Source organism: Simochromis diagramma, unplaced genomic scaffold, assembly GCF_900408965.1.
Source record: "Simochromis diagramma unplaced genomic scaffold, fSimDia1.1 OVJJ01000463.1, whole genome shotgun sequence".
Taxonomy (NCBI): domain Eukaryota; kingdom Metazoa; phylum Chordata; class Actinopteri; order Cichliformes; family Cichlidae; genus Simochromis; species Simochromis diagramma.
Genome location: NW_024386941.1, coordinates 1,027,189 through 1,044,620, shown reverse-complemented (window position 1 = coordinate 1,044,620; position 17,432 = coordinate 1,027,189). Strand labels below are relative to the sequence as shown.

The window sequence follows — 17,432 nt, the reverse complement described above, 5'->3', positions numbered from 1 at the left end:
TTCATTATGTTAAACTATATTTATGTCAAAGATTTACACAGTTATTCTTTCCATTACTGAAGTAGCTATGCATGATAAGTCATTTTAAGCCCTCACACTTTGAGTCAGCTTTCTTATTATGGCTGCCAGAAGTTAACTAGTAGTTTGAAAAGGTGGTGGGTCTAAAATGCCGTGAGAAAAATGTCTAAAACTGAAGATTTAAGGCACTCTGAAGGCAAAATTTGGGATATACAGTAGAGTGTCATGAACTGCAAAGTTTAAGCAACAGACAAACAAATGTTTGTTTGTTGGCTGACAAACAAAAGGTAAGCTTTATTCCAAAGCTAATAGCTTTAGTCCAGGAAGGGAAAAAATAAAGTGTAATCCAAGATTATATGAAGCTGGTTCCCAAAAGGCTATAAACAGGACTACAGAGACTTATGCTGAAAAGACAACAAAGGCTAGAATAAAGACAGACTGTTTCTACACATGAAGGCAGATGTCAGGTAGATGGAAACGCTTCTCCTTCCATCTACCAGCACAGTTGAACTACCAAAATAAATCAGGAAGTGAGTGACAATAACTGACACGGGAGATGTAGAGATTTGAACTTTCACACATCGGAGGATGCAGGGAGGAAGGGAATGCAAGTGACAACTTACAAACAGAACCTGGAAGTAAGAATTTGAAGTTCAAAGCACATGAAAACAAAAAACATAAATAACAAACTAAGAAAACAAGGAAAAGCATAACAAATCCACTTTGGTGTTTTTCTTTCTTCTTTTTTTGCTGCATCATGATATGGCACCTCAACCCCTGTCATCTGTGCTGTTGCAGGTGCAGAAGGAGAAGCTCCATGCCGAGCTGAAGCAGGTACTGAGCCAGAAGAGAAGTCATCTGAGAGAGTCGACCTGCCAGCTGGCCCAACCAGAGATGGACTCTGAGCCAGCAAATGAACAGACAGTAAGCAGAAGTCTGATAGACTTTTCAGGCTGAAATACATCACCTTTCTATGTATCAGTGGCTTAAAGCTGTAATGTGCCAGGTGATGCACAGCTAAACACAGAAAATTGTTAACTTTTTCCTGCATTTTACTTCCTCTCTTCAGCCTGTGGAAAAGTGAATGTAGTCTAAGAATAGAATGACCTTTCTCCTGCCACAGCTTCATGGATAAAATGAACTTTGAAGTAAAGTTGAGAACAGTACAGTAAAACGTGCACCTACTCAAACAAGTGCAAAATTTTACTCAGCATTGGAGCCCAAAAACAATTAAAATTCAAGACCGAAAAGTCGTTAGCAATTTTTTACTTGCTTTTGACCTGCTATTCAATTCTGATGCAGTAGTGTGATGCAGGCTGACAAAACCACAGGATTTATGCACTGACTAACTTCTTTTAAAAGACTGAAATAATTACTAATTTTGTGTTTAACTATATTTTTGCTATTACTAAACTAGTATTGGTAATAAGAAAACAAAAAAAGAATCTCGTGGATAACCGAAGTTTTGTGTTGGTGTCTGTGTGTCGCAGAGTGTGGAGGAAGCCTCTAAATCTGTGGAGATTGTGGTGGAGACAGAGGCAGGGGCTGGAGCCAGCGGCTACAGTGTGACTGGTGGAGGAGAGCGAGGGATCTTTGTAAAAGACGTCCTCAAAGACTCTCCAGCTGCTAAACACCTCAGTCTACAGCAAGGTGCCTGCAAGCACACCTGATTCATTTAGAAAGCACTACTAGCATACATAACATTTATATAAGATTTAAAAGGTAATTAAAAAGATATTTAGACTTCTTTTAAGGAGTTTGCACAGAAAACTTTATTATTTGGGGGAAAAGCCCAATATTACATTTTCCACATCATCTGTTCTCATTTTATTTCATATCAGCTTTGTTTATATCCCACCTTTAAAAATAAAGTTCATGAACTGCTTCAGTAATATAATGAAATATGAAACAAAAAGCCAAAAAGTTGGGGCCAAATAAAGCAAATAAAATTAAGGTGAAATTAAGTTGAAGTTAAAAGGGGGGAAAATCTAATGTAACATGATATCAATAGAAGATAATAGGACAAGTCTTGACCCAGAAGGTGGAAATCTACAAATTCCAACAACAGTTGATGCCTATTTTTGTTGCAGAATTTTGCAGAATTTTTGTAAAAATCTTCAAATATTGATTAAACACTTCCTGACTCATCAGGGAGTCTGCAATTTCCAAAGAGTTAACAAACTCTAACCCACTTTTTTTTAAATGCATTTATTCTGATGGCATTGTCATTAAGGGGGGGGGTGATTATCGATTTATCGATTAAAAACGATTCTGGCTTGGATAACGTGATATGGATTCATTAAAATCCTGAATCGATTTTTAAATATAAATTTATTTTGCCCGAAACGCCCGAATCTCAGGTTAAACCTCACAAAATTTCTACAACCACCAAACAGCTGAAACAGTAAATGAGAGCAGGTACATGGATTCTGCACGAAGACGTAAACACAAACACAACCCAACGCATCTGAATCAGTGAGATGTCGCCTTTTCACCCGACGGCACGTACGCGGACACGGACACGCCGTCGGGGCTGAAAGCCGACTGCTCACTGATTTTGAAGCGTCGGCGGGCGCTTTGTGTTTCTGTGCTTTTTGTGCTAGATTCTGAAGCTGCAGGTTTTATCTGTCTCCAAACAATACTGACTGAACCAGCAGCAAAAGAAGATCCAAACTACGCTTCACATTTCGCTTCACATAAACATCGTCACGAATTTCCTCTTACTTTTGCTGTTTTGCTTCCACCACGATAAAAATCACACTTCCTGACTCACTTCAAGAACAGTTTCCCATTTAAAAATCTCTGTTTTCTGCATTAGTCGCTTACTTACCCACCAGTCTTAGGTGTCGGCCGCTGTTTGTTTGTGGGTTTTTTTTCGTTTTGGTTTGTTTTGGGTTTTTTGCTTACTTCCGACAAGAAAGCCTCATTTCTGCTGTTCAATTCTGTACAAATTTAAACTTTTTAAAATCATGCAAAATTGCAAAATGCTTAACTGTGTCTCTAATCAAACTTTATTTAATAAATCACTTTTACTTTTTCTACTTTTTCCACTAAATGCATCCTATACTAAATATACATCACAAACTGATGTACATGAATATATTGTTCATACTGTTTTTCTGTATGAAGGTGACCAGCTGCTAAGTGCCAAAGTCTACTTTGACAATGTGAGGTATGAAGACGCTTTAAAAATCCTTCAGTGCGCAGAGCCATATAGGGTCAGCTTCCAGCTTAAGCGAACCATCCCTGGAGCGGATGGCAGCGTGCGCCCAAAGGTTCCCAGTGTGGAGGTCAAAGGTCCCAAAGTCAAGATGGGCAAAATGGTAAAGTAGCTTTATCAATTTATTGTAATCACTTTTAATCCTGAAAGCCATTGTGCTGAAAAAATATATTGTGAGTGATCAATTACTACAGATAGATGCAGGTCTTCAAATGTTGTTGACTGATGCTCTTGTCACACGCGTTTCTTTCAGAGTGTGAAGGGGACCAAACCATTCAAGACTCAGAAGAAACGAGGTGGACGTTTTGGTCTGAAAAGGCTAAAAGAGAAGCGAAGAGAGGAGCTGGTGGTAGAGGGAACACCTCCCAGGCTGGAGATGAGTGATGTAGAGTTTTCTCTTCCCAAATTCAAACAAAGGAAAAGTCCAAAAGTTGAAGTAGAGGAAGCCAGAGGAGCAGCAGTTGAGAGGAAGGCAAAGAAGAGGATGAGGTTGGCCTTTTTTGTTTGTTTCTTTCTCTTTGGTAGTTCCAAATAATACTACAATACAATGCTTGTTGTACATTAAATTGCACAACATTAAATTATATCTATTTTAATGTTGTGCTTTAAATTAGATATAATCTTTTGGGGAAATATTACAATGTTCTTTCCTATTTCTTTTTTTCCTCTCTAAAACACTGTTTTCCAAGGTTCCCGCAAAAAGGAGCAAAAGTGGAGACAGGACGGTTTGAAGGACAAGTGAATATTTCCCCATCTGAAATGCCTGGAGCTAAAGTGAAAAGCAAAGGAAAAGGACACAAGTTTGGCATCACCTTTCCTACAAGCAAACACACAAAGTCAGGCTCTACTTTGGAAACTGGATCTGTGGAGCTGAAGCCTCCGGGGGTAAACATCCAGCCGCCATCTGTGGAGTTCAGTTTGTCTGCTAATAAAGATGTGGAGAAGGGAGCATCTAAAGTTAGCCTACCTGATGTGGAGTTTGCTCTCCCTTCAGGAAAAGCTGAGACATCTTTGCCCAGTGTGAAGGGAACGGCCAAAATCAAAGCTCCTGAAATGGACATCAAAGGAAGAGCTGAAACAACTGAAGGAAAAGTTCATGTAGATGCAGACAAAGGAGATGCAAAGGTCAGAATGCCAAAGTTGAAACTACCCAAAGTTAGACTCTCACACCATTCAGATGAAATTGATGGTGACATCAAGGTAAAAGCTGGAGGCATCAAAATGCCTCATACTGACATAAAACCTCCAGAGGTAGAAATCAAAGGAGACAGACAGATCGGTTTTCCCTCTGTTGATATTTCTTTGCCTAAAGTGAAGGGAAAGACTGACATATTGATCAAAGATCACGAAGGAATTAGGAAGACTGCAATCAACATGCCCGCCAGTGACATCTCTGTAGCTGATATTGATTTGGAATTAGACAGCGGACGGAGAATTCCTGATGAGGTCGAGGGCACTTTTAAAGGGCCCAAGATCTCTATGCCAAAGGTTGATATCTCACTACCTAAGATGGGATCATCGGTGGACACTGAGTGCCCAGAAGTGGAAGGAAAATTCTCTCTACCTTCTGTTGAGCTCTCACTCCCAAAGGTCTCCAACAGTGGAGATGTCCATATGGACTACTATGTTGGTGGTGATGGAAAATTCAAAATGCCTGATTTTGACATTTCTCAACCAGGAGAAGTAAACATAAGGGGACAAGGTGTGGAAGGGGAATTCAAGTTACCCAAAGTGGACCTGATCCTTCCCAAAGGCAAAGCAGGAGTGACTGATGTTGAAGGGGAAGGAAATTTTCATTTACCACCAAGTGAAATGCAGATACCCTCTGTTGATATTTCTCTTGAAAAGGGAAGGGCAAAGGGCAAAATTGAAATGGAGGCTCCCTCTGCTAAAGGACGATTCAAAATGCCTTCACTTGATGTCAGACTCCCTAAGATGGGAACATCTGAAACTGAGGCTAATTTACATGGTTCTGATATCAAAGGAGGGAAAATTGAACTGCCATCAATAGATGTTTCTCTGTCAAAAGACAAGGGAGGGGCTGAAACTGATGGAAAAGGAAGCAATTTTAAAATGCCTTCATGCAATATATCCCTACCAAAACTGAAGCCATCTGAAAAAGAGGTTGTTTTAGAAGGAAGTGAAGTAAAAGGAGGCAAACTCAGCATGCCCACTGTAGACATTTCTCCTCCAAAAATAAAGCTACCTGACCCTGATGTCAAACTTGAAGGACCAGAACTTCCAGGTGTTGACTTTTCACTATCCAAGCCAAACATTGAGGCCAATGTGGAGCTCAGTGGCAGTGGGGGTGGCAAGTTCCAGCTCCCAACTTTTGATATCTCACTTCCAAAGGTGCCCACCAAAGAAGGAGAATTTGATATTGAATCTAAAGCAAAAGGAGGACCAAAGTTCAACGTCCCATCACTTGACTTCTCTCTTCCTGTAATGAAATCACCAGAGGGAGAGGTAAAGCTTGAGAGCCCTGAAGTCAAAGGAAGAAAATTCCAGATGCCTTCTTTGGATGTCTCACTACCAAAGATGAAGATGCCTGAGGGAAATCTTGTCCTAGAAGGACCTTCTCTTGACATCTCTCCTCCAAAGGGAAAAGCAAAAGGAAAAGCAGAGGGTGACATACAAGTAAAAAGTAAAGGAGAACCTTTTCAAATCCCTTCAGTTGATGTTTCTCTACCTCAGTTTAAATCAAAGCAAGGTGATATAAATGTTGAAGGACCAGAAATTACCTTTGAAGGTAATGGGAAAGGAGGCAAATTCAATTTGCCATCTGTTGACATTAATCTTCCTGTTGTAAAAATGCCGACTGTTGATATTTCACTTCCAAAAGGTAAAGAAGAGGGAGAAGTTGACACTGGCATTGACATAAACACTGAAGGGCCTGAAGGTAGAGGAGGAAAGATAACAATGCCAAAATTTGACATTTCTTTACCAAAGGTAAATTTTCCTGAGGGTGATGTCAAATTAAAAGGACCTGAAACAAAGGGAAGAAAGATTGAAATGCCAGATATTGACATATCACTCCCCAAAGGAAAAGTAGGGGGGAAAATTGAAGGGCACACTGGCAAAGGCAACAAGTTCAACATGCCCTCTATTAACATCTCTCTCCCTAAAATAAAATCTAAAAGACCAGATATAGATACTGAAGGTCCTCAAGGCAAAGGTGGAAAACCAAACATGCCATCCATAGATCTTTCTACACCTAATATAAAATCTCAGGATGTAGATGTCGCGCTTGAGGGTCCTGATGTCAAGGGAGGGAACATCAAAATTCCATCTGTTGATGTTTCACTTCCTAAAGGAAAGGTTGAGGGTGACATAAATATCGAAGGCCCTGAGATGAAAGGGGGCAAATTCAAAATGCCAAAATTTGATGTTTCTTTGCCTAAAGTCAGTCTCCCAAAGGCTGGAGTCGATGTTGAAGGACCAGATGTAGGAGGAAGTCTTGAAATGCCCACTGCTGATATTTCTCTTCCAAAGGGAAAAGCAGATGTGGATATTGACATTGAAGGAAAAACTGGTAAAGGTGGCAAGTTTCACATGCCTTCAGTTGATATTTCTCTTCCTAAAATCAAAGCAACAGGACTTGATGTTGATATCCAAGGAACTGAAGTCAAAGGTGATATGTCACTCCCTAAAATCAAGTCTCCAGAGGTAGATATCAGCCTCCAAGGTCCAGATATTAAAGGGGGGAAATTTAAATTGCCCACTGTCGACATGCCATCATTGGATCTCTCACTACCCAAAATGAAGTCTCCAGATGTAGATATTAATCTCGAGGGTCCTGATGTCAAGGGAGGGAACATCAAAATTCCATCTGTTGATGTTTCACTTCCTAAAGGAAAGGTTGAGGGTGACATAAATATCGAAGGCCCTGACATGAAAGGGGGCAAATTCAAAATGCCAAAATTTGATGTTTCTTTGCCTAAAGTCAGTCTCCCAAAGGCTGGAGTCGATGTTGAAGGACCAGATTTCAAAGGGAAACTTCAAATGCCCACTGCTGATATTTCTCTTCCAAAGGGAAAAGCAGATGTGGATATTGACATTGAAGGAAAAACTGGTAAAGGTGGCAAGTTTCACATGCCTTCAGTTGATATTTCTCTTCCTAAAATCAAAGCAACAGGACTTGATGTTGATATCCAAGGACCTGAAGTCAAAGGTGATATGTCACTGCCCTAAAATCAAGTCTCCTGAGGTAGATATCAGCCTTCAAGGTCCAGATATTAGAGGGGGGAAATTTAAATTGCCCACTGTCGACATGCCATCATTGGATCTCTCACTACCCAAAATAAAGTCTCCAGGTGTAGATGTCACTCTTGAGGGTCCTGATGTCAAGGGAGGGAAGATCAAAGTTCCATCTGTTGATGTTTCACTTCCTAAAGGAAAGGTTGAGGGCAGCCTTGATGTTGAGGGCCCTGAAGTGAAGGGTGACAAGTTTAAAATGCCAAAATTTGATATTTCTTTACCAAAAGAGAGTCTTCCAGAAGGTGGTGTCAAAATAAAAGGTCCTGACATTAAAACTGGAAAGATTGAGATGCCAGACATCGATATTTCACTCCCCAAAGGAAAAGCAAAAGGAAAAATTGAAGGAGATATTGGAAAAGGTGGAAAGTTCCACATGCCATCTATTGACCTGTCTTTTCCTAAAATCAAAGCCAAAGGTCCTGAAATTAATGTTGAAGGCCCTCAGGTTGAAGGTGGGAAGCTAAATATACCATCCCTTGATGTTTCGCTACCCAAAATGAAGTCTCCAGATGTTGATGTCACTCTTGAGGGTCCTGATGTCAAGGGAGGGAAGATCAAAGTTCCATCTGTTGATGTTTCACTTCCTAAAGGAAAGGTTGAGGGTGACATAAATATCGAAGGCCCTGACATGAAAGGGGGCAAATTCAAAATGCCAAAATTTGATGTTTCTTTGCCTAAAGTCAGTCTCCCAAAGGCTGGAGTCGATGTTGAAGGACCAGATTTCAAAGGGAAACTTCAAATGCCCACTGCTGATATCTCTCTTCCAAAGGGAAAAGCAGATGTGGATATTGACATTGAAGGAAAAACTGGTAAAGGTGGCAAGTTTCACATGCCTTCAGTTGATATTTCTCTTCCTAAAATCAAAGCAAAGGGACTTGATGTTGATATCCAAGGGCCTGAAGTCAGAGGTGATATGTCACTCCCTAAAATCAAGTCTCCAGAGGTAGATATAAGCCTCCAAGGTCCAGATATTAAAGGGGGGGGAATTTAAATTGCCCACTGTCGACATGCCATCATTGGATCTCTCACTACCCAAAATGAAGTCTCCAGATGTTGATGTCACTCTTGAGGGTCCTGATGTCAAGGGAGGGAAGATCAAAATTCCATCTGTTGATGTTTCACTTCCTAAAGGAAAGGTTGAGGGTGACATAAATATCGAAGGCTCTGAGATGAAAGGGGGCAAATTCAAAATGCCAAAATTTGATGTTTCTTTGCCTAAAGTCAGTCTCCCAAAGGCTGGAGTCGATGTTGAAGGACCAGATTTCAAAGGGAAACTTCAAATGCCCACTGCTGATATCTCTCTTCCAAAGGGAAAAGCAGATGTGGATATTGACATTGAAGGGAAAACCGGTAAAGGTGGCAAGTTTCACATGCCTTCAGTTGATATTTCTCTTCCTAAAATCAAAGCAACAGGACTTGATGTTGATATCCAAGGACCTGAAGTCAAAGGTGATATGTCACTGCCTAAAATCAAGTCTCCTGAGGTAGATATCAGCCTTCAAGGTCCAGATATTAAAGGGGGGAAATTTAAATTGCCCACTGTCGATATGCCATCATTGGATCTCTCACTACCCAAAATGAAGTCTCCAGATGTAGATATTAATCTCGAGGGTCCTGATGTCAAGGGAGGGACGATCAAAATTCCATCTGTTGATGTTTCACTTCCTAAAGGAAAGGTTGAGGGCAGCCTTGATGTTGAGGGCCCGGAAGTGAAGGGTGACAAGTTTAAAATGCCAAAATTTGATATTTCTTTACCAAAAGAGAGTCTTCCAGAAGGTGGTGTCAAAATAAAAGGTCCTGACATTAAAACTGGAAAGATTGAGATGCCAGACATCGATATTTCACTCCCCAAAGGAAAAGCAAAAGGAAAAATTGAAGGAGATATTGGAAAAGGTGGAAAGTTCCACATGCCATCTATTGACCTGTCTTTTCCTAAAATCAAAGCCAAAGGTCCTGAAATTAATGTTGAAGGCCCTCAGGTTGAAGGTGGGAAGCTAAATATACCATCCCTTGATGTTTCGCTACCCAAAATGAAGTCTCCAGATGTTGATGTCACTCTTGAGGGTCCTGATGTCAAGGGAGGGAAGATCAAAGTTCCATCTGTTGATGTTTCACTTCCTAAAGGAAAGGTTGAGGGTGACATAAATATCGAAGGCCCTGAGATGAAAGGGGGCAAATTCAAAATGCCAAAATTTGATGTTTCTTTGCCTAAAGTCAGTCTCCCAAAGGCTGGAGTCGATGTTGAAGGACCAGATTTCAAAGGGAAACTTCAAATGCCCACTGCTGATATCTCTCTTCCAAAGGGAAAAGCAGATGTGGATATTGACATTGAAGGAAAAACTGGTAAAGGTGGCAAGTTTCACATGCCTTCAGTTGATATTTCTCTTCCTAAAATCAAAGCAAAGGGACTTGATGTTGATATCCAAGGACCTGAAGTCAGAGGTGATATGTCACTGCCTAAAATCAAGTCTCCAGAGGTAGATATCAGCCTCCAAGGTCCAGATATTAAAGGGGGGGAAATTTAAATTGCCCACTGTCGACATGCCATCATTGGATCTCTCACTACCCAAAATGAAGTCTCCAGATGTTGATTTTACTCTTGAGGGCCTGATGTCAAGGGAGGGACGATCAAAATTCATCTGTTGATGTTTCACTTCCTAAAGGAAAGGTTTGATGGCAGCCTTGATGTTGAGGGCCCTGAAGTGAAGGGTGACAAGTTTAAAATGCCAAAATTTGATATTTCTTTACCAAAGAGAGTCTTCCAGAAGGTGGTGTCAAAATAAAAGGTCCTGACATTAAACTGGAAAGATTGAGATGCCAGACATTGATATTCACTCCCCAAAGAAAAGCAAAAGGAAAAATTGAAGGAGATATTGGAAAAGGTGGAAAGTTCCACATGCCATCTATTGACCTGTCTTTTCCTAAAATCAAAGCCAAAGGTCCTGAAATTAATGTTGAAGGCCCTCAGGTTGAAGGTGGGAAGCTAAATATACCATCCCTTGATGTTTCGCTACCCAAAATGAAGTCTCCAGATGTTGATGTCACTCTTGAGGGTCCTGATGTCAAGGGAGGGAAGATCAAAGTTCCATCTGTTGATGTTTCACTTCCTAAAGGAAAGGTTGAGGGTGACATAAATATCGAAGGCCCTGACATGAAAGGGGGCAAATTCAAAATGCCAAAATTTGATGTTTCTTTGCCTAAAGTCAGTCTCCCAAAGGCTGGAGTCGATGTTGAAGGACCAGATTTCAAAGGGAAACTTCAAATGCCCACTGCTGATATCTCTCTTCCAAAGGGAAAAGCAGATGTGGATATTGACATTGAAGGAAAAACTGGTAAAGGTGGCAAGTTTCACATGCCTTCAGTTGATATTTCTCTTCCTAAAATCAAAGCAAAGGGACTTGATGTTGATATCCAAGGACCTGAAGTCAGAGGTGATATGTCACTCCCTAAAATCAAGTCTCCAGAGGTAGATATAAGCCTCCAAGGTCCAGATATTAAAGGGGGGGAATTTAAATTGCCCACTGTCGACATGCCATCATTGGATCTCTCACTACCCAAAATGAAGTCTCCAGATGTAGATGTCACTCTTGAGGGTCCTGATGTCAAGGGAGGGAACATCAAAATTCCATCTGTTGATGTTTCACTTCCTAAAGGAAAGGTTGAGGGTGACATAAATATCGAAGGCCCTGAGATGAAAGGGGGCAAATTCAAAATGCCAAAATTTGATGTTTCTTTGCCTAAAGTCAGTCTCCCAAAGGCTGGAGTCGATGTTGAAGGACCAGATTTCAAAGGGAAACTTCAAATGCCCACTGCTGATATCTCTCTTCCAAAGGGAAAAGCAGATGTGGATATTGACATTGAAGGAAAAACTGGTAAAGGTGGCAAGTTTCACATGCCTTCAGTTGATATTTCTCTTCCTAAAATCAAAGCAAAGGGACTTGATGTTGATATCCAAGGACCTGAAGTCAGAGGTGATATGTCACTCCCTAAAATCAAGTCTCCAGAGGTAGATATCAGCCTCCAAGGTCCAGATATTAAAGGGGGGAAATTTAAATTGCCCACTGTCGACATGCCATCATTGGATCTCTCACTACCCAAAATGAAGTCTCCAGATGTTGATGTCACTCTCGAGGGTCCTGATGTCAAGGGAGGGAACATCAAAATTCCATCTGTTGATGTTTCACTTCCTAAAGGAAAGGTTGAGGGTGACATAAATATCGAAGGCCCTGACATGAAAGGGGGCAAATTCAAAATGCCAAAATTTGATGTTTCTTTGCCTAAAGTCAGTCTCCCAAAGGCTGGAGTCGATGTTGAAGGACCAGATTTCAAAGGGAAACTTCAAATGCCCACTGCTGATATCTCTCTTCCAAAGGGAAAAGCAGATGTGGATATTGACATTGAAGGAAAAACTGGTAAAGGTGGCAAGTTTCACATGCCTTCAGTTGATATTTCTCTTCCTAAAATCAAAGTAAAGGGACTTGATGTTGATATCCAAGGACCTGAAGTCAAAGGTGATATGTCACTCCCTAAAATCAAGTCTCCAGAGGTAGATATCAGCCTCCAAGGTCCAGATATTAAAGGGGGGAAATTTAAATTGCCCACTGTCGACATGCCATCATTGGATCTCTCACTACCCAAAATGAAGTCTCCAGATGTTGATGTCACTCTCGAGGGTCCTGATGTCAAGGGAGGGAAGATCAAAATTCCATCTGTTGATGTTTCACTTCCTAAAGGAAAGGTTGAGGGTGACATAAATATCGAAGGCCCCGAGATGAAAGGGGGCAAATTCAAAATGCCAAAATTTGATGTTTCTTTGCCTAAAGTCAGTCTCCCAAAGGCTGGAGTCGATGTTGAAGGACCAGATTTCAAAGGGAAACTTCAAATGCCCACTGCTGATATCTCTCTTCCAAAGGGAAAAGCAGATGTGGATATTGACATTGAAGGAAAAACTGGTAAAGGTGGCAAGTTTCACATGCCTTCAGTTGATATTTCTCTTCCTAAAATCAAAGCAAAGGGACTTGATGTTGATATCCAAGGACCTGAAGTCAAAGGTGATATGTCACTCCCTAAAATCAAGTCTCCTGAGGTAGATATAAGCCTCCAAGGTCCAGATATTAAAGGGGGGAAATTTAAATTGCCCACTGTCGACATGCCATCATTGGATCTCTCACTACCCAAAATGAAGTCTCCAGATGTTGATGTCACTCTTGAGGGTCCTGATGTCAAGGGAGGGAAAATCAAAATTCCATCTGTTGATGTTTCACTTCCTAAAGGAAAGGTTGAGGGTGACATAAATATCGAAGGCCCTGAGATGAAAGGGGGCAAATTCAAAATGCCAAAATTTGATGTTTCTTTGCCTAAAGTCAGTCTCCCAAAGGCTGGAGTCGATGTTGAAGGACCAGATTTCAAAGGGAAACTTCAAATGCCCACTGCTGATATCTCTCTTCCAAAGGGAAAAGCAGATGTGGATATTGACATTGAAGGAAAAACTGGTAAAGGTGGCAAGTTTCACATGCCTTCAGTTGATATTTCTCTTCCTAAAATCAAAGCAAAGGGACTTGATGTTGATATCCAAGGACCTGAAGTCAAAGGTGATATGTCACTCCCTAAAATCAAGTCTCCAGAGGTAGATATAAGCCTCCAAGGTCCAGATATTAAAGGGGGGAAATTTAAATTGCCCACTGTCGACATGCCATCATTGGATCTCTCACTACCCAAAATGAAGTCTCCAGATGTTGATGTCACTCTTGAGGGTCCTGATGTCAAGGGAGGGAAGATCAAAGTTCCATCTGTTGATGTTTCACTTCCTAAAGGAAAGGTTGAGGGTGACATAAATATCGAAGGCCCTGACATGAAAGGGGGCAAATTCAAAATGCCAAAATTTGATGTTTCTTTGCCTAAAGTCAGTCTCCCAAAGGCTGGAGTCGATGTTGAAGGACCAGATTTCAAAGGGAAACTTCAAATGCCCACTGCTGATATCTCTCTTCCAAAGGGAAAAGCAGATGTGGATATTGACATTGAAGGAAAAACTGGTAAAGGTGGCAAGTTTCACATGCCTTCAGTTGATATTTCTCTTCCTAAAATCAAAGCAAAGGGACTTGATGTTGATATCCAAGGACCTGAAGTCAAAGGTGATATGTCACTCCCTAAAATCAAGTCTCCAGAGGTAGATATAAGCCTCCAAGGTCCAGATATTAAAGGGGGGAAATTTAAATTGCCCACTGTCGACATGCCATCATTGGATCTCTCACTACCCAAAATGAAGTCTCCAGATGTTGATGTCACTCTTGAGGGTCCTGATGTCAAGGGAGGGAAGATCAAAATTCCATCTGTTGATGTTTCACTTCCTAAAGGAAAGGTTGAGGGTGACATAAATATCGAAGGCCCTGACACGAAAGGGGGCAAATTCAAAATGCCAAAATTTGATGTTTCTTTGCCTAAAGTCAGTCTCCCAAAGGCTGGAGTCGATGTTGAAGGACCAGATTTCAAAGGGAAACTTCAAATGCCCACTGCTGATATCTCTCTTCCAAAGGGAAAAGCAGATGTGAATATTGACATTGAAGGAAAAACTGGTAAAGGTGGCAAGTTTCACATGCCTTCAGTTGATATTTCTCTTCCTAAAATCAAAGCAAAGGGACTTGATGTTGATATCCAAGGGCCTGAAGTCAGAGGTGATATGTCACTCCCTAAAATCAAGTCTCCAGAGGTAGATATAAGCCTCCAAGGTCCAGATATTAAAGGGGGGAAATTTAAATTGCCCACTGTCGACATGCCATCATTGGATCTCTCACTACCCAAAATGAAGTCTCCAGATGTTGATGTCACTCTTGAGGGTCCTGATTTCAAGGGAGGGAACATCAAAATTCCATCTGTTGATGTTTCACTTCCTAAAGGAAAGGTTGAGGGCAGCCTTGATGTCGAGGGCCCTGAGATGAAAGGGGGCAAATTCAAAATGCCAAAATTTGATGTTTCTTTGCCTAAAGTCAGTCTCCCAGAAGGTGGTGTAAAAATAAAGGGCCCTGATACTAAAGGTGGGACAACTGAGATACCCGAAATTGATATTTCACTCCCTAAAGCAAAAGCACACGGAGAAATTGACGGGCATGCTGAAAAGGGTGGAAGGTTTCATATGCCATCTGTCTCTCTTCCTAAAATCAAAGCAACGGGACCTCAATTCAACATAGAAGGTGCATATCCAGGGTTTGAGATTTTACTACCTGAAGGAAAAGCTGAAGTTGACCTCAACATCGAAGGTCCTGGCAATAAAGGACGCAAATTCACAATGCCCAAAGTTGATATTTCACTTCCAAAGATGAACTTCCCAGAAGGTGATATCAAAGTGGAAGGACCCAACGTGAAGGGAGAAAAGGTTACAGTTCCAGAGGGTAAAGTAGAGGGAGATATCAATATTGAAGGACTCTCTGAAAAAGGAAGGTTTGATATCCCGAAGGTTGAAGTTGATAAAAAAGGAGGTGGATTCCATATGCCAACTCTTGACATAAATCTGCCCAAATTTGACCTTGACCTCAGCCTGCCCTCTGGTGTAAAAGCTAAAGGCTTCAAAGTTGATACTCTAAGTCCTGATGCATCTGGAGATTTGGAGATGTCTGGTCTTACAGGAGGCCTTAATCCTGCCAAATTGGAAGTTAAGAATGAAGATATAGAGACAGGTGGTCTAGAAGGTCCAGGTGCATCCCTAAAACTTCCCACAGTAAAACTACCAACAGTTGACATCTCAGCTCCAAAGATGGATCTCAATTTTGGCCTTACAAAACCCAAAGGTGATGATGTGGAAGTAGAACTTCTGAAAGCAGAAGGAGGGAGGCCTTCTTCAGGGGGCAGCTTTGATCTACCTGTTTTCCTCAAAGTACCTAGTTTCACTCTTCCTAGGTTTGGGGGAAAGACAAAGAGCTGTAACTTGGAAATACCAGTACCTAAGGGAGATACTTCACTCAGTTCACCACATGTAGAAGGAGAGATCAGAGCACCGTCGGTGGAGTTTGATGGAGGTGGAAAAGTCAAGGTGAAAAAACCTAAAATCAAACTGCCCTCATTTGGCATGTCCAAGAAGGCTGCAGATGTATCAGTCTCTTGTCCTGATGTTGATGTTAAAGGGAAAAAGGGAAAAATTGACATTCATCAACCAGATATCAATGTTGACAACTCAGATGACATGTCAAAATACAAAATGAAATTTCCCAAGTTAAAAATATCATCACCCAAAAGTGAACTCCCAGAGGAAAAAGTTGAAGCAAAACTGAATGCAGATGTAGAGGCAAAAGGTGGCTTCCATGCACCTGACGTCTCTTTAAAACTGCCAAAGTTTTCTATCCCAGGCTTTGTCTCTAAAGAAAAAGACCTAGGTAAGCCAAGTGGTGACCTTGAAGCTAAAACCAAGGTCAAGATGCCTTCTGTTGAGCTCTCGTTACCAGCAGCTAAAACACCAGAGACTGAGGTTCTTCTCCCAAAAGCAGAAGTTGATGTTACAGAGGCTGATATAAGAGGTTATGAGGGAAACCTTAAAATTCCCAAAATGCCAACGATTGATGTTTCTCTCCCCAAATTAGACCTTGATGTGTCCTTGCCCAGAGGAAAGTCTCCAAAGATTGAAGGACCAGACCTGGAGCTAAAAGGGGGTGACGGAAAATTCAAAAGGCCTCATTTTAATATGCCTGCACTTGATATTTCACTTCCAAAAGCAAAGACTGATTCACCAGATTTAGAAATGAAGGAGACTACAGAGGGAAAGTTAAAAATGCCTCACATAAAAATGCCCAACATTGACATATCGCTTCCTAAAGGAAAACTCAAAGGTACTGAGGCAGAAATAGAAGTGGATGGACAAGGAGAAGCAAAAGTCAAAACACCTTATCTGAAAATGCCCAATGCTGATGTTTCTCTGCCTAAAGGTCATATTGAAGGTCCAGAGATAGAGATTCAAGGAGAAGGTGGAAAATTCAAGATGCCACATCTAAGCATGCCTTCTGTTGATATTTCATTGCCCAAAGGGAAGATTGGAGGTCCAGATGTTGAAGTAGAAGGACATGGGAAAGGAAAATTTAAGATGCCTCACTGGAAAAAGCCAGATGTTGATATCTCTCTAACCAAAGGACAGATTGAAGGTCCAGAAGTGGAGTTAAAGGGGGAAGGTGGGAAATTTAAGATACCACATCTAAGCATGCCCTCTGTTGATATTTCACTGCCCAGCGGAAAGACTGGAGATGCAGAGACTGAAACAGAAGGAAATGAAAGAGCGAAATTCAAAACACCACAAATGAAAATGCCTTCAGTTGATATTTCAGCACCCAAGGGAAAGATTGAAGGTGCAGATATTGAAATGAATGTTGATGTTTCTCTACCTAAAGGAAAAGTTGAAAGTCCAGGAGTTCGAGATGTAGAGATCAAAGGAGAAGCTGGAAAATTCAAGATGCCCCACATCAATATGCCTTCAGTTGATATTTCACTACCTAAAGGAAAAACAGAAGGTGCAGAGATCGAGCTGGAAGGGGGTGCAGGGGGGGGGATCAGAATGCCTCAGGTCAAAATGCCAGGTTTTAACGTCTCTCTACCCAAAGGAAAAGCTGGCAAAATTAAAGGAGAGATTGAAATTGAGGGAGATGGCAGCAAAATGCCACATATGACAGTGCCTTCAGTCAATATTTCACTTCCAACAGGGAGAGACTGAAGGTGCCAACGCTGCAATTAAGGGTGAGGGAGGAATATTCAGGATGCCAAAAGTTGACATTTCTCTTCCTAAAGGAAAACCTTCAGTGCAAGGTCCTGAGGCAGATATCAGGGGAGATAGAGGAGAGTTCAAGATGCCAAATGTGGGCATATCACTTCCCAAGGGAAAAGTAAACATTGATACACCAGCAGAGAAAATGGAGACAGAGGGAGGAATCATCAAACTGCCAGATATCAAGATGCCAAAAGTTGA

General features: G+C 41.3%; 1 protein-coding gene across 1 annotated transcript; it reads left to right on the top strand.

Moving 5' to 3' along the window:
- The first annotated feature begins 48 nt into the window (after positions 1–48).
- Positions 49–17,432, top strand: prx (periaxin). Its single transcript, XM_040037421.1, is given in 9 exon segments — positions 49–942; positions 1,509–1,668; positions 3,148–3,341; positions 3,492–3,727; positions 3,928–7,423; positions 7,425–8,476; positions 8,478–8,631; positions 9,172–10,015; positions 10,249–17,432. Coding segments are annotated over 9 exon segments (13,230 nt in total). The 5' UTR covers positions 49–780; the 3' UTR covers positions 17,181–17,432.